The sequence below is a fragment of the Meleagris gallopavo genome, chromosome 28 (assembly GCF_905368555.1).
Source record: "Meleagris gallopavo chromosome 28, MGAL_WU_HG_1.1, whole genome shotgun sequence".
NCBI lineage: Eukaryota > Metazoa > Chordata > Aves > Galliformes > Phasianidae > Meleagris > Meleagris gallopavo.
This window is the reverse complement of record NC_139431.1, coordinates 1,310,798-1,332,422: the sequence shown is the minus strand read 5'-3', so window position 1 is coordinate 1,332,422 and position 21,625 is coordinate 1,310,798. Positions and strand designations below refer to the sequence as shown.

The 21,625-nt window shown below is 60.3% G+C and overlaps 2 protein-coding genes across 3 annotated transcripts; one reads left to right on the top strand and one right to left on the bottom strand.

The window, feature by feature from the left end:
* Positions 1-8,311: 8,311 nt before the first annotated feature.
* On the top strand, positions 8,312-12,015 carry ALX3 (ALX homeobox 3). The gene is given in 5 exon segments (XM_085210276.1): positions 8,312-8,507; positions 10,442-10,722; positions 11,177-11,239; positions 11,699-11,887; positions 11,890-12,015. Coding segments are annotated over 5 exon segments (855 nt in total).
* A 770-nt stretch (positions 12,016-12,785) lies between these two features.
* Positions 12,786-21,316, bottom strand: STRIP1 (striatin interacting protein 1). Of its 2 annotated transcripts, none has more exons than XM_085210272.1 (21): positions 21,129-21,316; positions 20,392-20,461; positions 20,043-20,117; positions 19,398-19,532; positions 18,974-19,094; positions 18,541-18,609; positions 18,207-18,313; positions 17,789-17,916; positions 17,198-17,380; positions 16,848-17,065; positions 16,390-16,455; positions 16,139-16,202; positions 15,923-15,994; positions 15,630-15,704; positions 15,313-15,410; positions 14,907-15,033; positions 14,715-14,815; positions 14,492-14,558; positions 14,119-14,223; positions 13,715-13,919; positions 12,786-13,439 (listed from the first exon to the last, which is right to left on the bottom strand). In XM_085210272.1, the coding sequence occupies exons 1-21, from the start codon at positions 21,222-21,224 to the stop codon at positions 13,192-13,194; spliced, it is 2,430 nt and encodes an 809-aa protein (XP_085066398.1). In that variant the 5' UTR covers positions 21,225-21,316; the 3' UTR covers positions 12,786-13,191. The 2 variants fall into 2 exon arrangements, with proteins under 2 accessions (XP_085066398.1, XP_085066397.1); XM_085210271.1 differs by lacking the exon at positions 21,129-21,316 and adding an exon at positions 20,971-21,122.
* Positions 21,317-21,625: the final 309 nt, after the last annotated feature.

The window sequence follows — 21,625 nt, the reverse complement described above, 5'->3', positions numbered from 1 at the left end:
CATCGCAGCCGCGATCCCGGCGCTTCCATTGGGATGAGCGGCGGATCTCAGCGCAGCCACCAGGCTCCGGCGTTGCCCTGGATACGGCCCGTTTCTTGGCTGAGGCCGTATTTGGGTGGGAAAAGGAGGATTTGGGCTGCTTGGCGGGATTTGCTCCTGAATCAGCCCCAGCACTGCGCTCACGTGCGCTGCCCACGTTTCCAAGCCCGGATATGGGAATGGTGCAGCACCCAAATTCCCCTCTCTGCCCCACAAAGCGCCCACCGATGGGGTCGGCACCCCGTGTCCCCACATCACAGCGCTGTAACGGGGCACACAAGGACAGCTGCCCGCAGCTGCCGGCCCCACAGCGGGCCCACATCCCCATGGGCACAAACCCAGCAGCCAATGCCTGCCCTGCCAGGAGGGGAATCCCTTCAGCAGCATCCGGCAATGGGCAGAACAGCCCCGGAATGTCGGTGTCATTCCTTGGCCACGCATCGGTTTTGCAGCTCTGGTTTTGCAGCTGAGACCCACGGGTGCCCATGGTGAAGGAACCGCAGCAAAGCCTGAAAGAGGGATGAAATGAAGCCACAACAAACCCACGGTTGTTTGCTGGTGCTTCAGCACCTGAGAGCTTTTCCCCACGCCAAAACCAGGCAGAAATCAGCGCGCTGAGCTCCAGCCTCAAAGCAGCACCGAAGCTGCTCCCATCCTCCGCCTGCATTCGCCTCTGGGGCAGAGAGGGAAAGCGGTGGGATCTGCTTCAGCTTCAGCTGCGTCTGCACGGCCCTCCGCAGCCCTTCCTGCCGACGGGGCGTCGGATTTCCACAGTCAGAAGGACTCAGAGGGGGCTGCAGGAAATTGGGGCTGGTGGGAGACCCCGAGAACCCGCACTGCTGCGGGGAAAAGGAGCCGGGAGCTGTCGGTCACCCCGCGTCGGGACGGCGCAGCGACTGGGAGCTGCTCAGGGTGGATCCGATCCCTCGGAGGAAGAGGAGGAGGAGGAGAAGAGCATCCCCGTCTGCTCCGTATTTCTTAAAACAACAAACACGGCTCTGTCTCCGGGTGTCCCCGCGCACTGCTGCGTGGAGACAGAGCCGGCAGCAGCGTCGGGATCCTGGAGATGGGCATCACCTCACATCGGGTCTGGGACGTCGGAAATTGGGGGAGGAAGGGCTGTGCGCTGCTCCTGCGCCTCTGGGATGCGTTTTTCTCCCCATAGCAAACGCCCTTCTTGCTCTGCTGCCATTCACAGAGGATGTTCCTGCTGCTGCTCTGGGCTGAGAGCGCCCTGCAGCTTCCCACAATAAATCAGTGGTGGGCAGAGCTCTCCGTGTGCTCTCAAAGCTCGGCGGTGTCCCTGCTGGGATGAATGGAAAGGTTTCAACCTTTCAACATCGCCTCCTCTATGGGATCTGTGTGTCCCAGGGGCTGGATGGAAGGAGTCAGTGGGATTGCTGTAAGGCACACAGGCAGGAATAGGGGCACGCTGCAGCCCCCCCTGTGCCGACAGCCCCGCTAACAGCCACCACTGCTCCACGTGCAGAGGAAATGGGGTTAACGCCAGGGGAATGAGTGCCGAGCTCAGGGTGAGGGCACTGCACTCAGTTCTTTGAGCCCTGGGCGCCAGGTGGGCCCCATTAACACCATCAGTCCCTGTGCCTCCAGGAGCTGCATCCTGCTGAGCTCTGTGCCCCGCTCTGCCCGGCGCTACGCCCCAAACTTCCTCTCCTGCCCCCATTCTGCTGGCCCAGTTCTGCTGTTTCACCGCACTGCTGAATGAGGAACGTGGGGGTGAGACCTGCTGATAATTGTTCCCATGGCCCCGTCCCGTAAAACATTCACTTCCTCCCATTACCTGGAATTCTATGATCCCAGGTCTCCAAATCTCACGCAGCACGGAGTGTCCTCTCCACAGCTCCAGGGCCATTCTTAGCAGGGGAAGGGGGCTGAGGAGGGGCTGATCCCGATGGTTTCTTCCTCCCCAACCACTCTGAGCTCAGAGGTTTAATCTGAAAATGCTGTGGGTTATTTCAGGAGTGGGAGGAAGACATCTTTTACTCCAATTTGGCAGGGGTCGCCTGCACTTATGGCTCAGAGCCTCCCCCCTGCTGCTCCCAAGGCTTTGAACCGGCTCAGACCCCATTAGTGGGGTTAACCAACAGCAGGGAAACGTAGGTTTAATATCAGAGGAAGTGAAGGGAGCCTGCTGCTGTTTGGGTCCGGGTTCTGTGGGGTGCTCAGGCTCCCCAGCATGTGGGTCTGGTGGTGGGGAGCATGAAATGGGGGGAGTGCTGGGAAACTGCTGGGAAACCCCCAGGCAGGGAGAGCTCAAGTCCTGGAAGCCAAGCAGCTCTGCCAGCCTCAGTGCCGCCACGTCTCCTGCTGCTGTGCTTGTGCCAATTAGCTTGCTCAGAGCAATTAATGAGCTCCAACACCTCCAGCCATCACCTTCCTGTAGCAGCGTGGAGAGCAACGCTCACCTCCATTATTGGGCTGAGAAAACGAGCAAGGATGGGGACTGGAAGGAGGGAGAGGGTGAGCAGTGCTCCAAACAAGGACCCAACTCAGCGCCCTACAACTGCCTGGGTTCCCAGCAGGGATTCCTCCAGCAGCACCCAGCTGAGCCACCCTTGGGTGCCTGAGAGCTCTGGGGCTGAAAGCACCTCGGAGTCCAACGGCACGGCTGTGTTTCCTAACACAAGGGATACTTTGAGATAGGGAACAGCTTGCGGCTCCTCACGCGGAGATTTGCGGTTGAAAGGTCAAAACTGTTTCTGGTTCTCCTTATCAGAGCTGCCCGAGCCAAAGGCAACCTTTCACTGCACGGGTCGGGCAGGGGGGTCACAGCAGGGACACGGAGCGGGGAGCAGCGGGGCCGGAGATGAGGCACTGATGGCAGGAGGTGGGAAGAAACCCTGCAAACAGCAGCTCTGCCCTATTCCCAGACTTTCAGCCATCCTTCCACCACCCCAGCGCAGCCCTCGGCCCCATCTGTAGGGAAATTCAGGGGATATTGTTTGGGCACTGCAGCCTCTGGGTTGGCCCCACTGGTGGTGGCCACTCAGCTCCGTGTCCTTTCCAGCACCTCTGGGTTTGGTTTGGTTTGCACCGTGGACTCACAGGAGGGCACGTGTTGGCTTCCAGAGCTCTGCACAGAACCCGTGGAGAAGGTCAGAAGCAGTGTTTGATTCACATGACTGAGGTCTCCTGAGCTTAAGTGCAGTCCTGGCACTGGGAGATGCGCTCCTCCACAGCCAAGGGCGTCCAAATAACTGGGGGCCAGAAGCAACCTCCGCTGGCAGAAAAGCATCAACATTGCTGGACTCAGCTGCCTCCTTCTCAGATCTCAGTCATCCTCTTTCCACCTGTCAGTCCATCCCTCCACCTACCCATCTATCCATCCACCCATCCCTCCATCCATCCTTCCTTCCATCCACAAGTCCATCCATCCACCCATCCCTCCATCCCTCCACCCATCTCTCTCCATCCATCCATCCCTCCATCCATCCCCCCCCACCGCCAGCAGCCCCACACCGGCAGCTCAGTGGTGCCGGGCACAAGAAGCCCCAGGTGGCCCATCTGGTTTTCCCTACAGCCCTCACAGCGTCGTCACCTTTCATTCATGCTGACAGGTACAGGATTACTGCCAGCCCGCCCTGACGTGAACACTTTGATCATGGGAGCTCTGTGAACTCAGGGTGAGGAGAACATCCCGAGCACCGCCACCATGGTCCCGTGGGGCATCAGCACGAAGATGGGACCCTCTGCTGCTCCTTAGGGCCAACTGAGCATCACCCACGTACCACAGAACCACTGGGCATCCCCAACCCTCCATGTGGCAAACATCCAACACTGCGGTGCCGTGCCTCAGTTTCCCCATTGGAAAGGGGAACGTTTGACCCCACACCAACTGCAGAGACCGCCTTTATGCAGCACATCCATCCATCCCTCCCTCCATCCCTCCCTCCATCCCTCCATCCATCCATCCATCCCTCCATCCCTCCATCCCTCCATCCATCCCTCCCTCCATCCCTCCCTCCATCCCTCCATCCATCCATCCCTCCATCCCTCCATCCCTCCATCCCTCCATCCATCCATCCCTCCATCCCTCCCTCCATCCCTCCCTCCATCCCTCCATCCATCCATCCATCCATCCCTCCATCCCTCCATCCATCCATCCATCCATCCATCCATCCATCCATCCATCCATCCCTCCATCCCTCCCTCCATCCCTCCATCCCTCCATCCATCCATCCATCCATCCATCCATCCATCCCTCCATCCCTCCCTCCATCCCTCCATCCCTCCATCCATCCATCCATCCATCCATCCCTCCATCCCTCCCTCCATCCCTCCATCCCTCCATCCATCCATCCATCCATCCCTCCATCCCTCCCTCCCTCCCTCCATCCATCCATCCCTCCATCCCTCCATCCATCCCTCCATCCATCCCTCCATCCATCCATCCCTCCATCCATCCATCCATCCATCCCTCCATCCCTCCATCCCTCCCTCCATCCCTCCATCCCTCCATCCCTCCATCCATCCATCCCTCCATCCCTCCCTCCATCCCTCCATCCCTCCATCCATCCATCCATCCATCCATCCATCCATCCACCCATCCATCCCTCCATCCGTCCATCCCTCCATCCATCCATCCATCCATCCCTCCATCCCTCCATCCCTCCCTCCATCCCTCCATCCCTCCATCCCTCCATCCATCCATCCCTCCATCCCTCCCTCCATCCCTCCATCCCTCCATCCATCCATCCATCCATCCATCCATCCACCCATCCATCCCTCCATCCCTCCATCCCTCCATCCATCCATCCCTCCATCCATCCCTCCATCCATCCCTCCATCCCTCCCTCCATCCCACAGCACACCCCATAGCAGTAATGTCATACAGCGGTGCCCCATGGAGCCCCCAGGGACGGCCGCCTCCTCCCCCCCAGCCACCACCAAACCCCGATTGCTTTCAGGTGTCGGCCACTTCACAGCATCCATCATCCCCCCGAGGAAGGAGGAGGCTTGGGGGGGGGGAAACCATTTCCAAGGGCTAAACACAAACCAGAAGGCAGCGCTGAGATTTCTCCGTCCTTTTGGGACGCAGCTGCTGATTTTTCCCTCTCCTTTCTCCCCACAAAGTTTCCCCCCTCATTCCTGTGGAGCTGCCCATCAGCCCCGGCGACTCTTTGCATTTGCTGCAGACTTCTCCTTTCCCAGCAATAAATATTCAGCTTACATTTTAAGGGAAGAAAATGCTTTCTGGTGCTTTTCTGGCTTTCCATCGCAAACGATGACTCCCAGATTCATTGGGATCAGCGCAGCAGCAGCGCTGGGATCTGCAGAGCATCTCTCACTGGGGCTGTGGTGTGGGGAGCACTGCTGCTCTGATTTATGGCACAGGGCTTCGTCCATCCGCCTGTCCATCCGTCCATCCATCCCGGTACGTATCACTTTGTGCATCCTGGAAGTGCTTCGTTAGGGGATGGGACGCATCCGTCTGTCCGTCCCATGGGGATGGGAAGGGCTTTGGTCGGGTTTGGGGTTTTCCTTGGGGTAAGGGGTGGGGGGGGGGGCTGCACCCCGCGCAGTGGCTCCGTGTGACGGTGGGGCACAGCGTGGGGGTGCATTGGGAGCAGCCCCCGAGGGCATTTGCACCCACAGACCTCCCATGGGGGGCACTTTTCCAGCCTTCCTTTGGGCTTTTTTTTATTATTATTATTATTATTATTTTATTATCGTTATTTTTTACTATTTTATTTTGCTTTCTGCAGTTATTCTTTTTAATTATTTCCTTTCCTTTTTGGACCTCGTCGGAACAGCGCCGTTCAAACCCCCGACCTCGGGCTGCACAACGGATCTCTGCTTCTTTGCATCACAAAGCTCTGCCGGGACGGGGGAGGGAGACGGGGGGGGGGGTGGTGAAATGGAGCTCGCAGTGACCCCATTGCCGAGCAAAAAGAGGAGGTGAGGAGCCCCATTGTGACCCCCCCACACCCCGCTTGCAAAACACAGCCTGGATGCTGCATGCAGAGCGCTCAGTGCTCCCAACGGGACGGATCTGATTCACATCCCCCCCCTCCCCCCCCACCCAAAAAAAAGGCCACTGCAAACTGCAATGTTGCTTTTTTTTCCCATTCGCTGGATGCAAAAATTCAAGAAAAAATAAACAGTTTGTGGATTTTTGCAACCGAACCCGAGATGTTGTTGGGTTTTGTGTCCGTGTTGGGTTTTGTGTCCGTGTTGGGTTTTGTGTCTGTGTTGGGTTTTGTGTCCGCGTTGGGTTTTGTGTCCGCGTTGGGTTTTGTGTCCGTGTTGGGTTTCGCATCCACCTCGGGTTTTGCCTTGGGCTCATTGGCACCACAGCAATGCCAAAGCAACCCCCAAACCCCAATGCTTTGCAACCCCCAAGCTGTGCCCGGCCCCGATCCCTGCAGTCGCTGTGTGTCCGTCTGTCCTGCAGTCCCAGAGCTCCCATCCGTGTGTCGGTGAGCGCTGCACAACTTCGGGCTGTGCCGTCCCTGTGCACAGACACACGCGGTCAGTGCTTGTGATCTGAGTGTGCAAATGTGTGATGGGGTTGGATTGAGGGGATCTGCCTCCATTTCAGCACGATGTTCAACGGGACGCCGGGCAGAGGAAGGCAGAGGGGTTCCTTGGTGTTATGTGAGGGCTGTGAGGAGGGCTGAGCTTGGGAAGAAAGGAGTGGGATCCCACTGCCGGGCTCCAGAGACCCCAAATCCAGCAGACTGGGGGGGTCGGAACCCGTTCCCATATGGTGGGGATTGCTGAGTTTGGTGGCACTGCGCCGTGCCCACGGGTTTGAGCTGGGAGACAACATGGAGAACCAATGGGACACGGACAGGGACATCCCCCCCCCGCCAGTGAGACTGAAACCGAAACCAGAACGTGCTGGCACAGCGAGCATCCCACATCCCACCAGCAAAACTGGGAGGGGGGCACTGAAACCAATCCCCCTTCCCAGCATTCGGTGACACGGGGTGACACGGCATGCGTGGGGGACAGCAGCAGGGCTCACAGTCCCCGCTCTGCAATAACTCACAGTGAGAAGGGACAGCCCGATGGGAGACCCCAGCAGAAGAGGGAAAGTGTTGGGCAGCTGTGGGGGGAGAACTGAGGGTGGGCACTGCAAAATGAGCTGCAGCCAAAGCACAGCCCTGCAGCCCCACAGATCTGCGGCCCCACAGCCCGGCTGTGCTCCCCTCCCTTTCCAGCCGAGTGCTTTTATCAGGAGCTGCTGTTGATTTCAGGCAGCAAAGCACACCCGGACTGCCCCGATCCTTCCCGTAAAGGCACCAGCATGCTGCAACTGCTATTCTGTTCCTTACCACCCCCCCAGGTCCTTCTGCACACACTTTGCTGCTTTGACACAGCTCAGCCCCCCATCCTTCAGCCCCGACCCACGGCACAGAGCAGTGCCCCAAATCCACCCAAAGCTCTGTGCTGCCCAGATGGGGGAGCAGCAAATCGTGGCACAGAGCACGGTTGCAATGCGGGGACCCCCAGCCCTCTCTCTTTGGCTCTGATCAGCCCCCGTGTGACTCTCAGCCTTCAAATCACCAAATCTGACCCCCACCCCAGCCACAAACCCTATCAAAGCCGTGCCCCTTCAAACCCAAACAGCCTGAGCGGCTCTGACACCACCGAGGGCGGAGGGGTGAGAAGGCAGGGATGAGATCCGATGAGCTCTGGTTGCAGCAGGGATAGAGGAGCTCCGCCAGGCGTGGAGATGTGAGTCTGGCAGTCCCACATCATGGGATCAGCACCGTCTCCAAACTGATGTGCCCAGACCTCAGCCCCAGTGCTGGGGAAGGAAAGGCCGCAGGCAGCCTCGAGCAGCATGGGGAGGGGAAGGGACACAGAGGGGCTGTGGAAGATGCAGGGAACGGGGAAAGTTCCTCCCATCTCCGGGATCTGGAGGGCCTGGGGTCGAAGCTCTGTGTCGAGGAAGGGCCCTGGGCGTTTCCTGCTGCTCAGGGATCGCAGAGGGGAGGCCCAGAGCCCGCAGCCACTGTCCTGGGAGGGATGGATTTCTGCTCCTGGCCGACCCCGCTCACCCAGGGGGGGGCACAGGGGGCTGCAGTGGGACTGGGGGGCAGCGGAACAGAGGGTTAACGCTGTGGGTGGAAGGACGCACGTGACCGAGGCGGTGGAAGTGGGTTGGGGTGGGAGTGGGTGTGAGTGTGCGGGGTGCTGGGCGAGCCCTCCCTTCCAACCCCATATTCCACCCCCCCTCTCCTCCCCGGCCCCACACAAAATCCCGCTCCCCGCCGTCCCTCCGCTCCCTCCAACCTGCAGCATGGAGGCACGGGGCTGCTCTCCTTTCCCCCCGACCCGCCGGGCCCCCCCAGGACCTCCGCACACCTCCGGCCCCTTCGCAGCCAGCACACACGGGGACCCTCCCCGCCGACCTCCGGACAGGGCAGAGCCCCACTGCCTGGGGGCCGCCGGCCCGGGCCCCCTCCTCCACGGGAGACCCTTCTACGGGGCTGCAGGTACCGGGGGAGCATTGGGGTGGCGGGGGGAGCCGAGGTCGCACCCTAAGGCTTTGCTTTCCCGATCCGCTCCTGCCCCTCGCTGCCCCGCTCTCCCTCCGCTCCGTGCTCCCTATCACCGACGCCGTCCCGCTGTCGCGACACGGAGATCGACCCGATGGGCTCCCGACGATGCGAGAGGAGCACGGAACGCGGCCGCGGGTGGGAGCGGGGATCGGTCCGGTGCCCGGATCCGCCCCAGCGGGACTCTCCCCATCGTTTCTCGATCTCCCCGAGCTCTCCTCGCTCCTTCCATCCCCGATAACACCGTCGGAGGCCCCGAGGGCTCCGCTTCGCCCCGGCCCCGTCCGACCGCTAATAGACCGAACAACCAGGCCGAGCGCAACGGGAACCCAACGGCACCGGGGGGGAGCGCCGCTTACCGCTGCCCGCATCCTCCGTCCGGCCCCGGGAGCCCCGCAGCCCCGGCCCTCCGCTCCCGGTCCCCGCGGGCGCTCCTCTCCTCCCGGTCATCGTGCAGCTGTTCCGCAGCTGGGGGCAGGGGCGTTTGGGGTGGGTTTGGGGTGTCCACGTTGTCCCTTTCTCCCCCCCGTCCCCTTCTCTGAACCGTTCATGTTCTGCTGCACCCCGCTGTCCCGTTCCCTTCCTGCTCCTTTTGGGCCCTTTTTTTTTTTTATCAGTTTCCATCGCAGCCCTTTCAGAAAAGGGCAAAACCCCCCAGAAAGGCCCAAAGCCGCCGCTCAGAGCGCTTTGTGCAGCCCACGGTTCTCCTTCATCCCCCTTTTCCCTCTTTCCCGTGCTGCTGCATTTGGGTTTTTGCCTTCACCCCTCTCCACGTTCCCTCATCGCCAGCAGCAGCGGCACGGCGCAGCCCTCCAATTGCTCAGCACAAAGCTGGGGATCCCGCAGCCCTTGGCTGTGTTTTGGGGGTACAGAGACCACTCGGTACCGAGGATAGGGGAGCAGCCCCCCCGCCCCCCCGCCCCCAGATGAGATTGGGCCATTAATTCGAAGCAGCTGCCCCGCAGCTCTTGGCTGCGCGCCTTAACCCCCAAATTGCCTCAATTAGGACAAAATAATAATAATAACAATAATAGCCATCATCATCATCCAAAGGGAAGGTCTGGAAAATGCCACCTTGGAGGTGGGGGGGGGGGGGTCGGGGGCTCAGAACCTCGTGGGGGTGTGCAGGGATGGGACACCAGGGTGGTCCCCTCAGTAACCCCGATGGCTGGGCTGTGCCCCACACAGGGGCTGAGACCCCCGGGGGCTCCTGATGTCCACCTGCTGCCAGCCCAGGGTGTTGGGGTTGGTTCTACTGAGGTGGGGGGGGGGAAGGAGGGGACACAAAGGAATGCAACTGGGGGGGCTCCTCCATAGGGAAAGCCCCCAAGTGTGCACAGCGGGGCTCCCCACACTGTCCATCCCTCTCCCCCAGGTTCCCTCTATGAGTTCTGCCCCTCGGGGTGACCCACAGCACTCGGTTCCATCCTCATGTGCCCCCCCTCCCCCCCCTCTGTGGGATGAGCACCTTTCAGTGGGGATGGGATGGCAGTACTTGAGAATAGCAGGACGGACTTGTCCCCCGGAGCACGCAGCAGTAGTGGGGGGGCGGGGAGGGAACCCCCATGTTTAGAGCTGTGGCTCCATCCTCAGGGCTGCATGGGGAGGAAGGGGGAGGGAAGGGATTGCATCGGAAGCAACGAGGACAAGATTTGGGTTTGCAAATGGATTCCTGAGAGTCAGGGCTGCAGAGAGACGTGATGGCAGCCTCCGAGATGCGCACCAAGCGGGGGTCCTGCAGTGCTCCCCTCCCCTGCTCTCACCCCCCATACCCCCACCATCCCACAGCGTGATGAGAAACCCCAGCCTTCATCCCCTCACTGCGAGACCAGGGGCTCCGTGCTCCCCTAACCCCCACCTCTCCCCTCCAGGCATCGAGAAAGGCTGCAAGGCCGAGTGCCACGCAATGCCCGCTGCCTGCCGCCCCTCCTGCAAAGCCCCACTGCTGGCATCCCCCCCCCTGGGCAGCCCCCTGCTCCCCGAGCCCCCTCCTCTGGGTAGGAGCAAGAGCAAGAAGCGGAGGAACAGGACGACCTTCAGCACCTTCCAGCTGGAGGAGCTGGAAAAGGTCTTCCAGAAGACTCATTACCCCGACGTGTTCGCCCGCGAGCAGCTGGCACTGCGCACAGACCTGACCGAGGCCAGGGTGCAGGTATGGGGCTGGGGGGCCCAGGGGGAGGGATGCCTTCCTCTGCCTCAAGAGGGGATGCTGAGATCAGAAAGGCCCTGACTGAGATCAGAAAGGCAAACCCACCCCGTTGCCACAGGGGTGTTGCATGGCTCTTCCTTTGTCCCATCCAAAATGTAGGGCAAGAGCCCACCTCGGGGCATGGGAAAGCAGAGGGGCACCCGACGGGGAGGGCAGGAAAAGGGGGGAAGGGTGCATCCCAATACCACGTCCTCCTTTCTGGGGGAGGACCTGACACGGGGGTCCCAGGCACAGAGGGGACAAGCAGGTGGGTCATCCCAACCCCAAGAGCCTCACCCTATACCAAAACCAAGGAGGAAAGCAGAGAACACGGGCCTGGCACCCGCCCTGCATGGGCTCTTCCTGCTGGTACAGGCAGAGGGGTTCCCAATTCCTCAGCCCCCACCTCTGCCCCCAGGTCTGGTTCCAGAACCGAAGGGCCAAGTGGAGGAAACGGGAGCGTTATGGGAAAATCCAGGAGGTGAGAACCCCCCGTTGCACCCCACATCACCACGCTCGACCCCAAGCTCTGCAGTCACACCGCCCCCCAGCAAGGCAGAGAGCACTTCACCTCCTCACTTTGCCGCAAAACTGCCTTTTTTCTTTTCCACCAAACACTAAAAAGCATAAAAAGAACCTAAAAGCAACCAGCTCTGTGCCCCCCCCGCCCCTCCCCGTGACTGCTGCGTGGCACAGGGGCAGCAGCAGCACCAGAACATGAGGCTGGGGGCTTCCATGAGGGTCCCCACACCACAAACCTCCCAAGTCAGTGCTGCCAGGAAGGAGATCCCCATCAGGATTCACTCCCCACCCAACTGAAGGAAAGCAAAGGCAGCCCTTGGTTGCACGCTGTGGGCATGGGGGGGGATTCAGGATGTGGGGTGTGGATGATCGATGCAGTGCCCACCGTCACTCTGGGGTCTTGGCTCCTTTCTTCCAGCTGCAGAACAACCTGTGGCCGAGTTCTGGCAGCCCTGCAGGGCCCTGCCTCGTGTCCCCCGACAGCGTCCCATCGCCGTGCGTGTCTCCGTACCCCCACACTCACACCAACATCACCAGCTTTGTGGGCATCCCTGCCTCTCCCGTCCACCCCCCCGGCATCAACAGCATCTACTCCCTGCACGGCCTCACCCCCCGAGCCTCAGTGCCCCCCAGTTCGAGCCACCACCATCGGAGAATGACTACAAACCTCCCACCCTGGTGACGCTGCGGATGAAAGCCAAGGAGCCGGGCAGCCTGCTGGGCTGGGCCACGTAACCCCTGCATGGGACACAGCCCCCATGGCAGCGTGGTCCACGCATCCCTCCTGCATCCCAATCTGCCACATTGCTGCAGCCCGGCCCTCTGCATCAGGACCCTCCCTTCAATGGGGGAACGGGGGGAGCAGAGCTCAGCCCAGAGCAGCTGGGGTCTGATAGAGGGGGCTGTTGGCTTTGCCCAGCGTCTGCACCACGGAGGTGCGGGGAAATCACTCCTAAACCCCAGCTGCAGAGCACACAGCATCCCAGCACCCGTCCTGCCCAGACCCCAATGGACAGCTGGGGCAGGCGGGGGGAATGAGTGCTGGGAGAGGGGGATCGCTGGGGGTAGAGGAAAGGCTGGGGGCAGAGCCAGCCCACCCTATCACGATGCCCACCCCAGGCTAAAGGAGCCCTCAGAGCTTCCCTGCACCTCAGCCAAAAAACCCACACCAAAACATCGATCCCAACTCTGCCCCCAGCTCTGCTGCATCCCGATGTCAGAGAAGGAAAGTGGGGACCCCCCAGGAGGGGCCCAGCCTTCACCACCAGCTCCATTTGGGTCAAAAAACACCCAAACCCAAAAGTTTCTGTGCAAAAGCCCCAAAAACTGGGCCACAGGGAACACAGCCCCATGGGGAGACCCATGCTGCTCCACAGCCCCCTCCCACCCACAGAGATTTTGCTCCCTTATAAACAATAAAACCCCACTTTTAGGAACCTGATTTCTTCCCCCGTGCTGCTGCCATGAGGCTGGAGGGACGCAGACAGAGGCGGACCACACTCAGCTCAGGGCTATCACGAATATATATATGTATATATATTATATATGTACAGCTCATCCACCCCACCCAGCGGGGTGAGGGAACACTGCAGCCTCCAGCCCCACCACCACTGCACTCCCACCCCCCCTCCATTGCCCAGGGGGGGCACACAGCCTTGGTGTTCCTATCACAGCACCCAGCGACCCACAGCGGCACCAAAGGACCCCTCTCTGCCCCACTGGCTCCTGTATGGGGTGAAGCACGGCGCAGCCTGGAAGGAGGCAGAGGGGCTGGATGGACTCTCAGATCCCTCCCAGCCCTGCTGCAGGAGGCCAGGCACCCACGGCCCCCCCCCCAGCACCCGAGGCTTTGCCCCCCTAACCTCCAACCTCTCCCCAAACAACCCCTGCTGCATTCCCACGAGGCCATCATCACTGCAGCAGCTCCTCCCAGGAGATGGGCCTGGAGAAGACCTCCCGCTCCAGCCACAGGTCGTAGTTGACCTGGAAATCCTCGGGCAGCTCCACTCGCTGGCCCAGCACGCTCTGCAGGCAGTTGTCCACAGGCAGAAAGTCGGGGTTGCTGTGAGCCCGGTCGTAGCGGCGCGAGTTGAAGCGTTCAATGCTGGCACGCAGGGCGCATTCCTCTGCCTGGAAGTCCCATGGTCGGGCATCCAGGTCTGCGAGGAGAGAAGAGGGCATCAGAGGACAGCCGGAGCTCTTTGGGCCACCAAATCCCCCACGATGAGACCTGGCAAACCCCCACAAAGCAGCATGAGGAGGCACAGGGCCAGCAGTCGCCATCAGCTCCAACACCAGCAGTGCCAGCACCGCACATCTCCCCCCACAGCCCAGAACTGGGGCTGCACAGGCTCTGAGCAGCAGCACGACAGGACAGCTCTGGCACGAGGACAGCAAGCGACAGGGCACTTTGTGGTGGCTGCAGAGGACGTACCGTTGCCATAAGCCCAGTCATCGTTCAGGCGGTGCCGCACTTTCTGGTAGATGGCAGACATGGTCTTCATGTTGCTCTTCCTCCACTGCCGACCCAGGTATTTGGTTTGCACTTTGAGCAGCTTCAGCACGTAGAGCTGCATCATGGCCTGCTTCACCTTCAGTGCCCGCTTCAGGATGGGTGCTGACTTGAACACCACCAGCATCTGTGGGGACAGCCGGGGATGGGGGGGTGACACGGCCGAGATGGATGCAGGGCATCCCTGCTGCAAGTGCCAGCCCCCTCCAGCACACAGACCTTGCTGTGCAGCATGCACACTCCCCCTTCCTCCCCCCCGGCGCTCTCCCACTCCACAGTGAGGCCTGGGTGCAGTGCAAGGCCCCAGCCTGGCCCCCAGCCCTCACCATAGTGCGGGAGTGCTTCCACTTGGTCAGCTTGTTGAGGATGCGCAGCAGGTTGATGCAGGAGAACAGATTCCTCCAGCAGAACTGGTTGTTGTCTCCTGCCTCCTGCAGGAAAGGAGAGGCAGAAGCAAGTCATGAGAGCGGGGATGCTGAGCTGAAAAGCTGTGCTGCTCCAAAGTCCCCAAGCAGCACCGCGCAGCACACAGCCAGGAGACACCCACCAACCCAAGGGCACCCACAGAACAACCAGCGACACCGGGGACCGAGCAGTGCTGAGGCTGCCAGGGATGGCTGCTGGAGCCTTGCTGCCTCCCCAGACCCCCTGGAAAGCACTGCAGGGTGCTGGGAGACTGCAGAGAAGGGAGCAGCATACCAGGCTCTCTGCTGTCAGCTCCGGCAGCTCGTGCACCACACAGTACGGGTAGTCCAGGACTGAAATGCTGGAGAGAGGAGAGGGGTGTCACGTTGCTCCCACAGACCCCACCCTGTGCAGGGGCAATGCAGTCCCATGCCTGGGTCTGCCTGCAGCCGGGGGTGGGGGGATTGTAGAGGGAGAAAAGCAAGCAGGAACCTCTCCCCATAATCCCCTCCACTACCTGTTCTTGGCAGTGATGTAGGACATGATGTTCTGGTTGAAGAACTTCAGGATGAGAGGGATGCAGTTGGCGAAGACCAGATGCTGGGCCATGTACTCAAACTGGGGAGAAAAGCCACATGGGTGGGTGAATGCAGACCCATTCCGGGTGCTGCCCACCCCCAAAGCTTGGCCAGACCCTGGCCCAGCTCACCTGGTAGATGTGATTCAGTTTGAAGTGCTTGAGCAGGAGGAGCAAAACGGCAGAAATGGCTTTGACGATGATCTCCTTGTGCCGATTGACATCCACCCCCAGCTTCATGCTCTGCAGCACTGTGGTCCTGGGGCACACAGAGAGATGCTTGGCCTGGGGCAGTGCCTGTACCCATCCAGCCTCACCCTGGAGGCATCTGCAGGCATTTCTGCCATTCCCTGGGCTACCAGCAGGCACCTGCAGACAGTTCCTGGAGCAGTGCACGCTTCCCAGCACACCACCAAGCTGAAGATGGTCATACCACCCAAGAAACCTTAGCAGAAAGCCAGCCTACACCACCCAGCCTGGCTCCATCCAGCTCCCCCCTCCATTCCTATTAGCACCGACAGCCTCTTTGGTCACTCACGGCATCTCCTCCGGCAAGACGTCTGCCAGGATGTTGATGGAGTCCGTTTTGGCTTTGGAAGTGGGGGCTGCAGCAAGGAGGATCTTCAGCAGAGCAATCTGGAAGAAAGGGAGAGATGGAAAATTGGACAGGGGAAATCAACCACAGGCCACTCTCCCCAGCAAAGGATGGTGGAAGCGATGTATTTGTTGGGAGGGAAGAAAATCTGTGAGTGGGGCTGAAAAGGGACAGAGCAGCGAAGGGAGACCTCAGGGTGAGGCACCCCCAGATCAGCTTCAGGAGGATGGAGCAGAGCCCAGGGGGCCCGCACTGCTCACCATGTACTGCGGCAGGCTCGGCAGGAGGCCCTGGTACAGGATCTCAGCAGGGACTTGCTCCACTTCTTCTTCCCCCTGGTGCCAGGAGAGAGCAGATAACCTCATCCCAAGAGCAAATACCAGCTGGTTCAGCCCCAGCACTCTGAGGATACCTCCAGCTCCTGCCCAATGCCCCCTCGCACACCCAACCCTCTCTTTCCTCCTTCCCCAGTGAGCTGCAGAGCAGCTCAAAGCAGCCAAAGCATCCTCAGCTCCACCTGGGAGCTCCATCCTGTCCCCATCTGCACACTTACCCCAGAGAGTGGGGAGCGTAAATACTCATCCTCCATGTGCACCTGCACCTCTGCGATCGATGTGTACTTGTGCTGCAAACAGAGAGAAGGGGGATTCACACCACAGGCCCCCACTAATGCCACACAGCACAGCTTGGGGCTGCCTCTGTTATTCCTGTTGCAGTGGTGACTAACAGACAGGGAGGCAGAGGAGGAGGAACTCAGCAGCAGACTCACCTGCTTCAGGGTTCGGATGCTCTCGTGGATGGGCCTGGGCAAACCCACCACAGTGTTGGTGTCACTGGAGAGAAGGGAAAAAGTTGGGCTGTGTGCAGACAGCAGCAAAGCTGAGTGCTCCCAAGGGTAGGTCAGAGACCAGCGCTCAGAGGAGAAGTGTGACAGCCCCCAGTGCAGCAGCCTCTGCTGCAGCCCCCTCCCCAACTCCCCCGAAATGAGCAGCTGCCCAGCCTGGCTTTGCAGGCACCCACCTGCCCAGAGTGTAGCCAATGAACTTGCTGCGACTGGACTCCAGGAACATCTCAATGTCCTTCTCTCTGCAGCAAAAAGACAAGAGGAAAAATAACATCTTCTTGTCGACCTTGCCCAGAGAGGCTGTGAAGACTCCTTTCTCCTTCAAAAGCCTCCTGGACGTGGTGCTGGGCTCTGTGTCCCTGCCTTAAGCAGGGATGGAGCCACTGAACTCCAGAGGCCCCTTCCAACACCGATCATTCGGTGATACAGCCCAATTCCCAGGCACAGGGCACAAGAATAACCCTGTGGCCAGACAGAGAGATGGTGCTGAGCCCACTTTGACAACAGAACAGCCACCAAAGCGATCACCCGACCAACCACCCATCTCCACCACCTTCCCAACACCTCTGCTTCAGCACAGTACGCTGTTAAAGTCTCTGTTTTCCTCTCCCTGCAGCTCAGCCTCTGGACTCACCGGACTTTGGGCGCCCAGGGCAGCCCCTTGGGGCAGGTGATGCGGTCGCTGGGGGGATGCTGGGTGGGTGGAGGCATCACCTCATCTCGTTCGAGGGGGAAGGTCTCTCCCTCCAAGCTGTTGTCATCATCATTTTCTTCCTCTTCCTCACGGGAGTCGTCAGCTTTGTACGGGTCCCTCTCGTTGAAGGCATCGAGGTTATCCTGCTTAATCAGGGCCTGGAGAGAGCAGGGCAGGAAGGTGGGTTCTGTTCCATGCAGATGAATACCCCAGGTACGGACTGCTCCAAGATCACATCCTGAACCCATCTGTCCCCTGGTTCACATCCCTGTCCCCAGCTCTGCCCTCACCTTGTGCTCCCGCCGGCCTCGTTTCTGCTGCTGCTCAATCAAGTCAGATGCTGACGCTGGTGGGGACGCAGCTCTCATGTTGCGGATGACTTTAATGCTGTCCTCTGGGAGTGGTGGGAGGCCCAGGACCTCCCTCTTCTCTGCCTTCATGCTCTGGAGCTCCTCAAAGCCCCCCAGGGTGCACTGCAAGGGACACAACGGCGCCATGAAGGTGGGAATCCTCCACACGTGGCACTAAGGGATTCTCCCCAGATCCTCTCTCTGTGAGTCCCAAATGCTTTCCCATGGTGTGAAACAAGATCTGTCTGTCCCCATGTTCCTGTCAGGCATCCACAAAGGAGGTGTCTGGATCTTCTAATTTGGACCCCAACTGGGGAATCTACTTTGCTCCCTCCTTGGAAGCCAGCTCCAGAGACCAATATATCATGCTTTCCTACAGGGTGAAATCTGGGAAGTTTCTATTCACACACAGATAAATGCCAGGAATTAGAGAACGGAGCAATTACAGGCAGCTGTGAGTGGGCAGCAGTTCCTCTGCTAAAGGTAGAACTGCAAGACACACACTGGCCCAGCCCACATCCTCTCCCTTACCAGCACAGTCTTCCAGAGCAAAAGCAGCACCTTCTTCATGGGGAAGTGTGGAGCGTGGCCGCTGCAGAATTTGGTCACCATCCCAAAGAGCATGACAGAGAAGGGCTCGTTGTTGTACAGAGGGGCTCCTGGAACCAAACAGCAGGGACAATCAGGCTCTCCTCACCCTGCTGCACATCAGACAGTGCCTCCCACAGCCCAGCAGGCTCTCACCCCCACCTCTGAGGTCCTCATCTCACCCCAGGCAGCTCCACTGCTCCCTGTCCTCACCTGCTCCAAGTTTCAGCACTAGCAGAAACCAACCCTGAGCTGCCAGCCCCTTCTACCCGAGGCCCAGAGCCAAAACCCACCTCCCCCACTTCCTCTTCAGCCCTGAGAACCTCCATCCCACCCTCCTGCACAAGCTTGGGCTCCTCACCCAGCTCTGCTCGGAAGGTCTGTCGCATGCTCTTCCACTCAGCCTTGTCCCCCTCAGCCTCCTGCCGGACCGTCTCCACGATCAGATACATGATGTTCAGCAGCACCCTGCCCAGAAAAGAAGATTGGGCTGAAAACCAGAGGCTGGGATGAGCTACAATGCAATGCTCTGGGGGAAGGCTTGGTCTGCCACAACCACAGCCCACCTCCACCCACCCTCTCCACAGTGGGGAACCGGAGCTTGTGCACTGGGGAAAAAAGCAAGCCAACAAACTCTTGTCTCCCCTCTCCTCAATCCCTCACAGCATCTCCTCCTGCAGAGCCCTGCTCCATACCTCAGGTCCGTGCTGTCAGCCAGGGAGATAGCAGGCTTCCTCACGGCACTGCTGCAAGCCGCGCTGTTACTGCCGAGAGAAAACAGCTTCAGTGGTGCTCCTGAGGCATTTTAACTCTGCCACAAGCAATGCACGTGTCAGAATCAAAGCCTGGAGTAAACACTACTGCAACAAGTCCCCCGTCAACCAGAGGGGGAACGCAGCTGTTTCATTTGCTGCCAGACAGCACGGCTCTTGAAGAGCTGCTGCATAGATCTGGTGTGTCATACGTATCCACCCACAACAATGCAAGACATTCAAGTGGCTGCTGGAATCAGAACGGGAATAGAGCAGAAAGAAGGCAGGGGACAACACAGCTGCCACCAACTGGAGGAATCTTTGCCCAGAGCAGAGCTTCAGAGCAGCTCCTGAAGCACCTGCCCCCACCACTCACTCAATCTCCATGTTCAGCAGCTCCACCAGCGCGTTGAACGTCCCCACTTCCAGCAGCAGGAAGATGTTGTACCTCATCCAGGCCTGCACTTCAGCCTCAGAGCCACACTCTCCAAACGTGCCTGCAACGACACCCTGAGTGGATCCCAAAGCCCTCCTGTGCAGCAGCACGCTTTGCAGAGGGACAGAGAATTATATCTTTAATGCTAAGGCAGGAGATCAGATGCAGAGGACAGAACTGCTTTCTTGCAGGCAGCGAAGCTCCAGTCTATCCATTGCAGACTGCTGAGCTTTGAACCACGCTCCTACAAACTGCCCAGTTCCTCTGACAATAGTTTAGCTCCAGACGCACAAGGTGAAATACAAGATTTATTACCCACGTTTAGCAGCAAGGCAAAGGCCTCCAGCCCAACATCAGGACGTACCTTGGGCAACATAAAGGATTGCTCGGGCAACCCTCAGCCTCTTCTCTCGTGCTGTGACCTCCAGCCCGTCCAGCAGCCGCATGGCGTGGGTGCGATGCTGCTTCTTGTCCAGCTCTGTCCATTTCTTGTCCCGCACTGCAAAGCCAAAGCAGCCAAGCTGAGGGCATGCAGCACCTCTGCCCGTGCTCCGGGTACAAACATCACGTGAAAAGCTCAGAAGGATTTGGTACGATGGAACACGGGGCTGCCCCAGCAAGAAAGGTCGTCCTGGGAACAGCATGTAGGCACGTGGGATCGGGGCAGAAGGGCTGTCTGCTGCCTCTCATCACGCAACCAGACAAATCCCATCTAGCCAAACCGGTGCTGGCAGCTGATGGGAAATGAGTTGGATGCTCACGCTGCCGCCAGCATGTTCCAGCACAGCCATGCTGGCACCACGGAACCTCTCAGTCACTAACACAGCAAACGCTGAGCACTCTGGATGTGGCAAACTGCGCTCCAGGGCCAGCCCACGTACATAACGAGACCTCCAATACAAACCACACCAACACCATCGCTGCCTTCACAAACTGTCTGACGCAGCATCAGCACATCCAGCCCCGTGGGTGCCCCAGGAGACCCCCATCTCCGAGGGAAGGGTCTCACCATGGATCCTGAAGTCCTCCTCAAAGCACTTGCGGTTGAGCAGGAACTCCGGGCCCTCCGTGTAGCTGTACAGCTCTGCCAAAAGAACGCAGAGGAGAATCAGCACACTGCCGGATAATGCTGCGACCCACAGAGGTTAACTGCTGCTCAATGTCAGACGAGGGAAGTGCAAAAAGTACAGCCAGCACACGGCAAAGAAACACTCGCTGTACAGTACTGCATCTCTTCTAACACGAACGAGGTATTTAAAGACAACAAAGCGACGCTGGAGGCAACAGAACTCCTTTAGTCGTCATCAGGGAAAAGGAATCACGGCTGATCAATGGACCCACGAGGACCAGCCCCTTACCAGACAGCTCTGCTGCCCACTTATCGGTGTCTGCATACTCAAACTCCAGGTCCGGGGACTCCGAGTAGCCCTGAGAGCAGAAGAATTCAGCTCAATTACAGCTCGCTTCCCAAGGAAAGCCCGACCCTCGGCCGTCCGCCCGGTCCTCCCGCAGCTCCAGGGCCGCGGCCTCCCTTTAGGAATCCAAACATTCACCCGCAGCACCGCCGGCGTTACCAAGGCAACCCCCGGTGCCGCATTGGCTGCAGGCACCGCCCCCGGGAGCCCCGGAACGGCGCAGGGAGGACGGAGGGCGGGAGCCGCGGGGAGCGGGGCGCTGCGGGCCGGATGGGGGCACGGCGCGGCCCGGCCAACCCCGACCGCGGCTCCCAGGGACAGAAAGGAACGGGTCGCTACGGAACCGGGCCAGGCGCGGCGCGGCGCGGCTCAGCGCGGGGAGAACCGGACCGACCGGAACCGGAACCGGAACCGACCCGCGCGGGACCGGAACCGGCCCGGCTTACGCCCCGCCCCTCCCGGGAAGGCCTCCGCCCGCCCCCCCGCGGAGCCGGGCCCGGCTTTGGCGTTGGCGGCGCTGACCTCGGAGTCTTTCCGCGGAGGACGGCCCAAATCGCGGCCCTTCCCGGGCGGTGCCGCCCCGCCTCGGGCCTTGTTGTTGGCCGGGAGCGGCCCCGCGCCGCCGCCGCCGCCCGGCTCCATGTCTCCGCCGCGCACGCCGAGCTCTCGCGAGGACTCACCCCTCCTTCTCGCGGGAGCGGCAGGGAGAGCCGGGGCAGCGCCGCCGCCATGTTGGGAGTGGCGCCGAGCTCCGGCCGCTCTCCTGCCTGCGCCATGGCTCCTCCCGCCGGACCCGCCGTTCCGCCGCGGCGGTCGCGTCACCGCCCAGCGCCGCCCGCCCCCGGCGGCCACGTCCGGCGCGGCGCCCGACCGGTGGTTAAGCTCCGCCCCCCCGCCGCCATGATAGGTGTGGCGCGGCGCTGAGCCATGCTGGGAGAGGCACTTCCGGCCTCGCGCGCCGCGGCTGCTGGGGGCCGCCATGTTGGGAGTGGCAGGAAGGAGGGGAGAGGTGGGATCAAAGCTCCAAAGAAAGGAGCTCGGAGCCCAAAACGAGAGGCTGGGGTGACATGTCGTGGCCCTGGAACACGTGAGCCCTCAAATCAAGGGGCTGGGAGGAGCTCAGACCCAAGTAGAGGGAGCTGGGAGGGAGCAGATCCCAACAGAGGGGCCTAGCAGA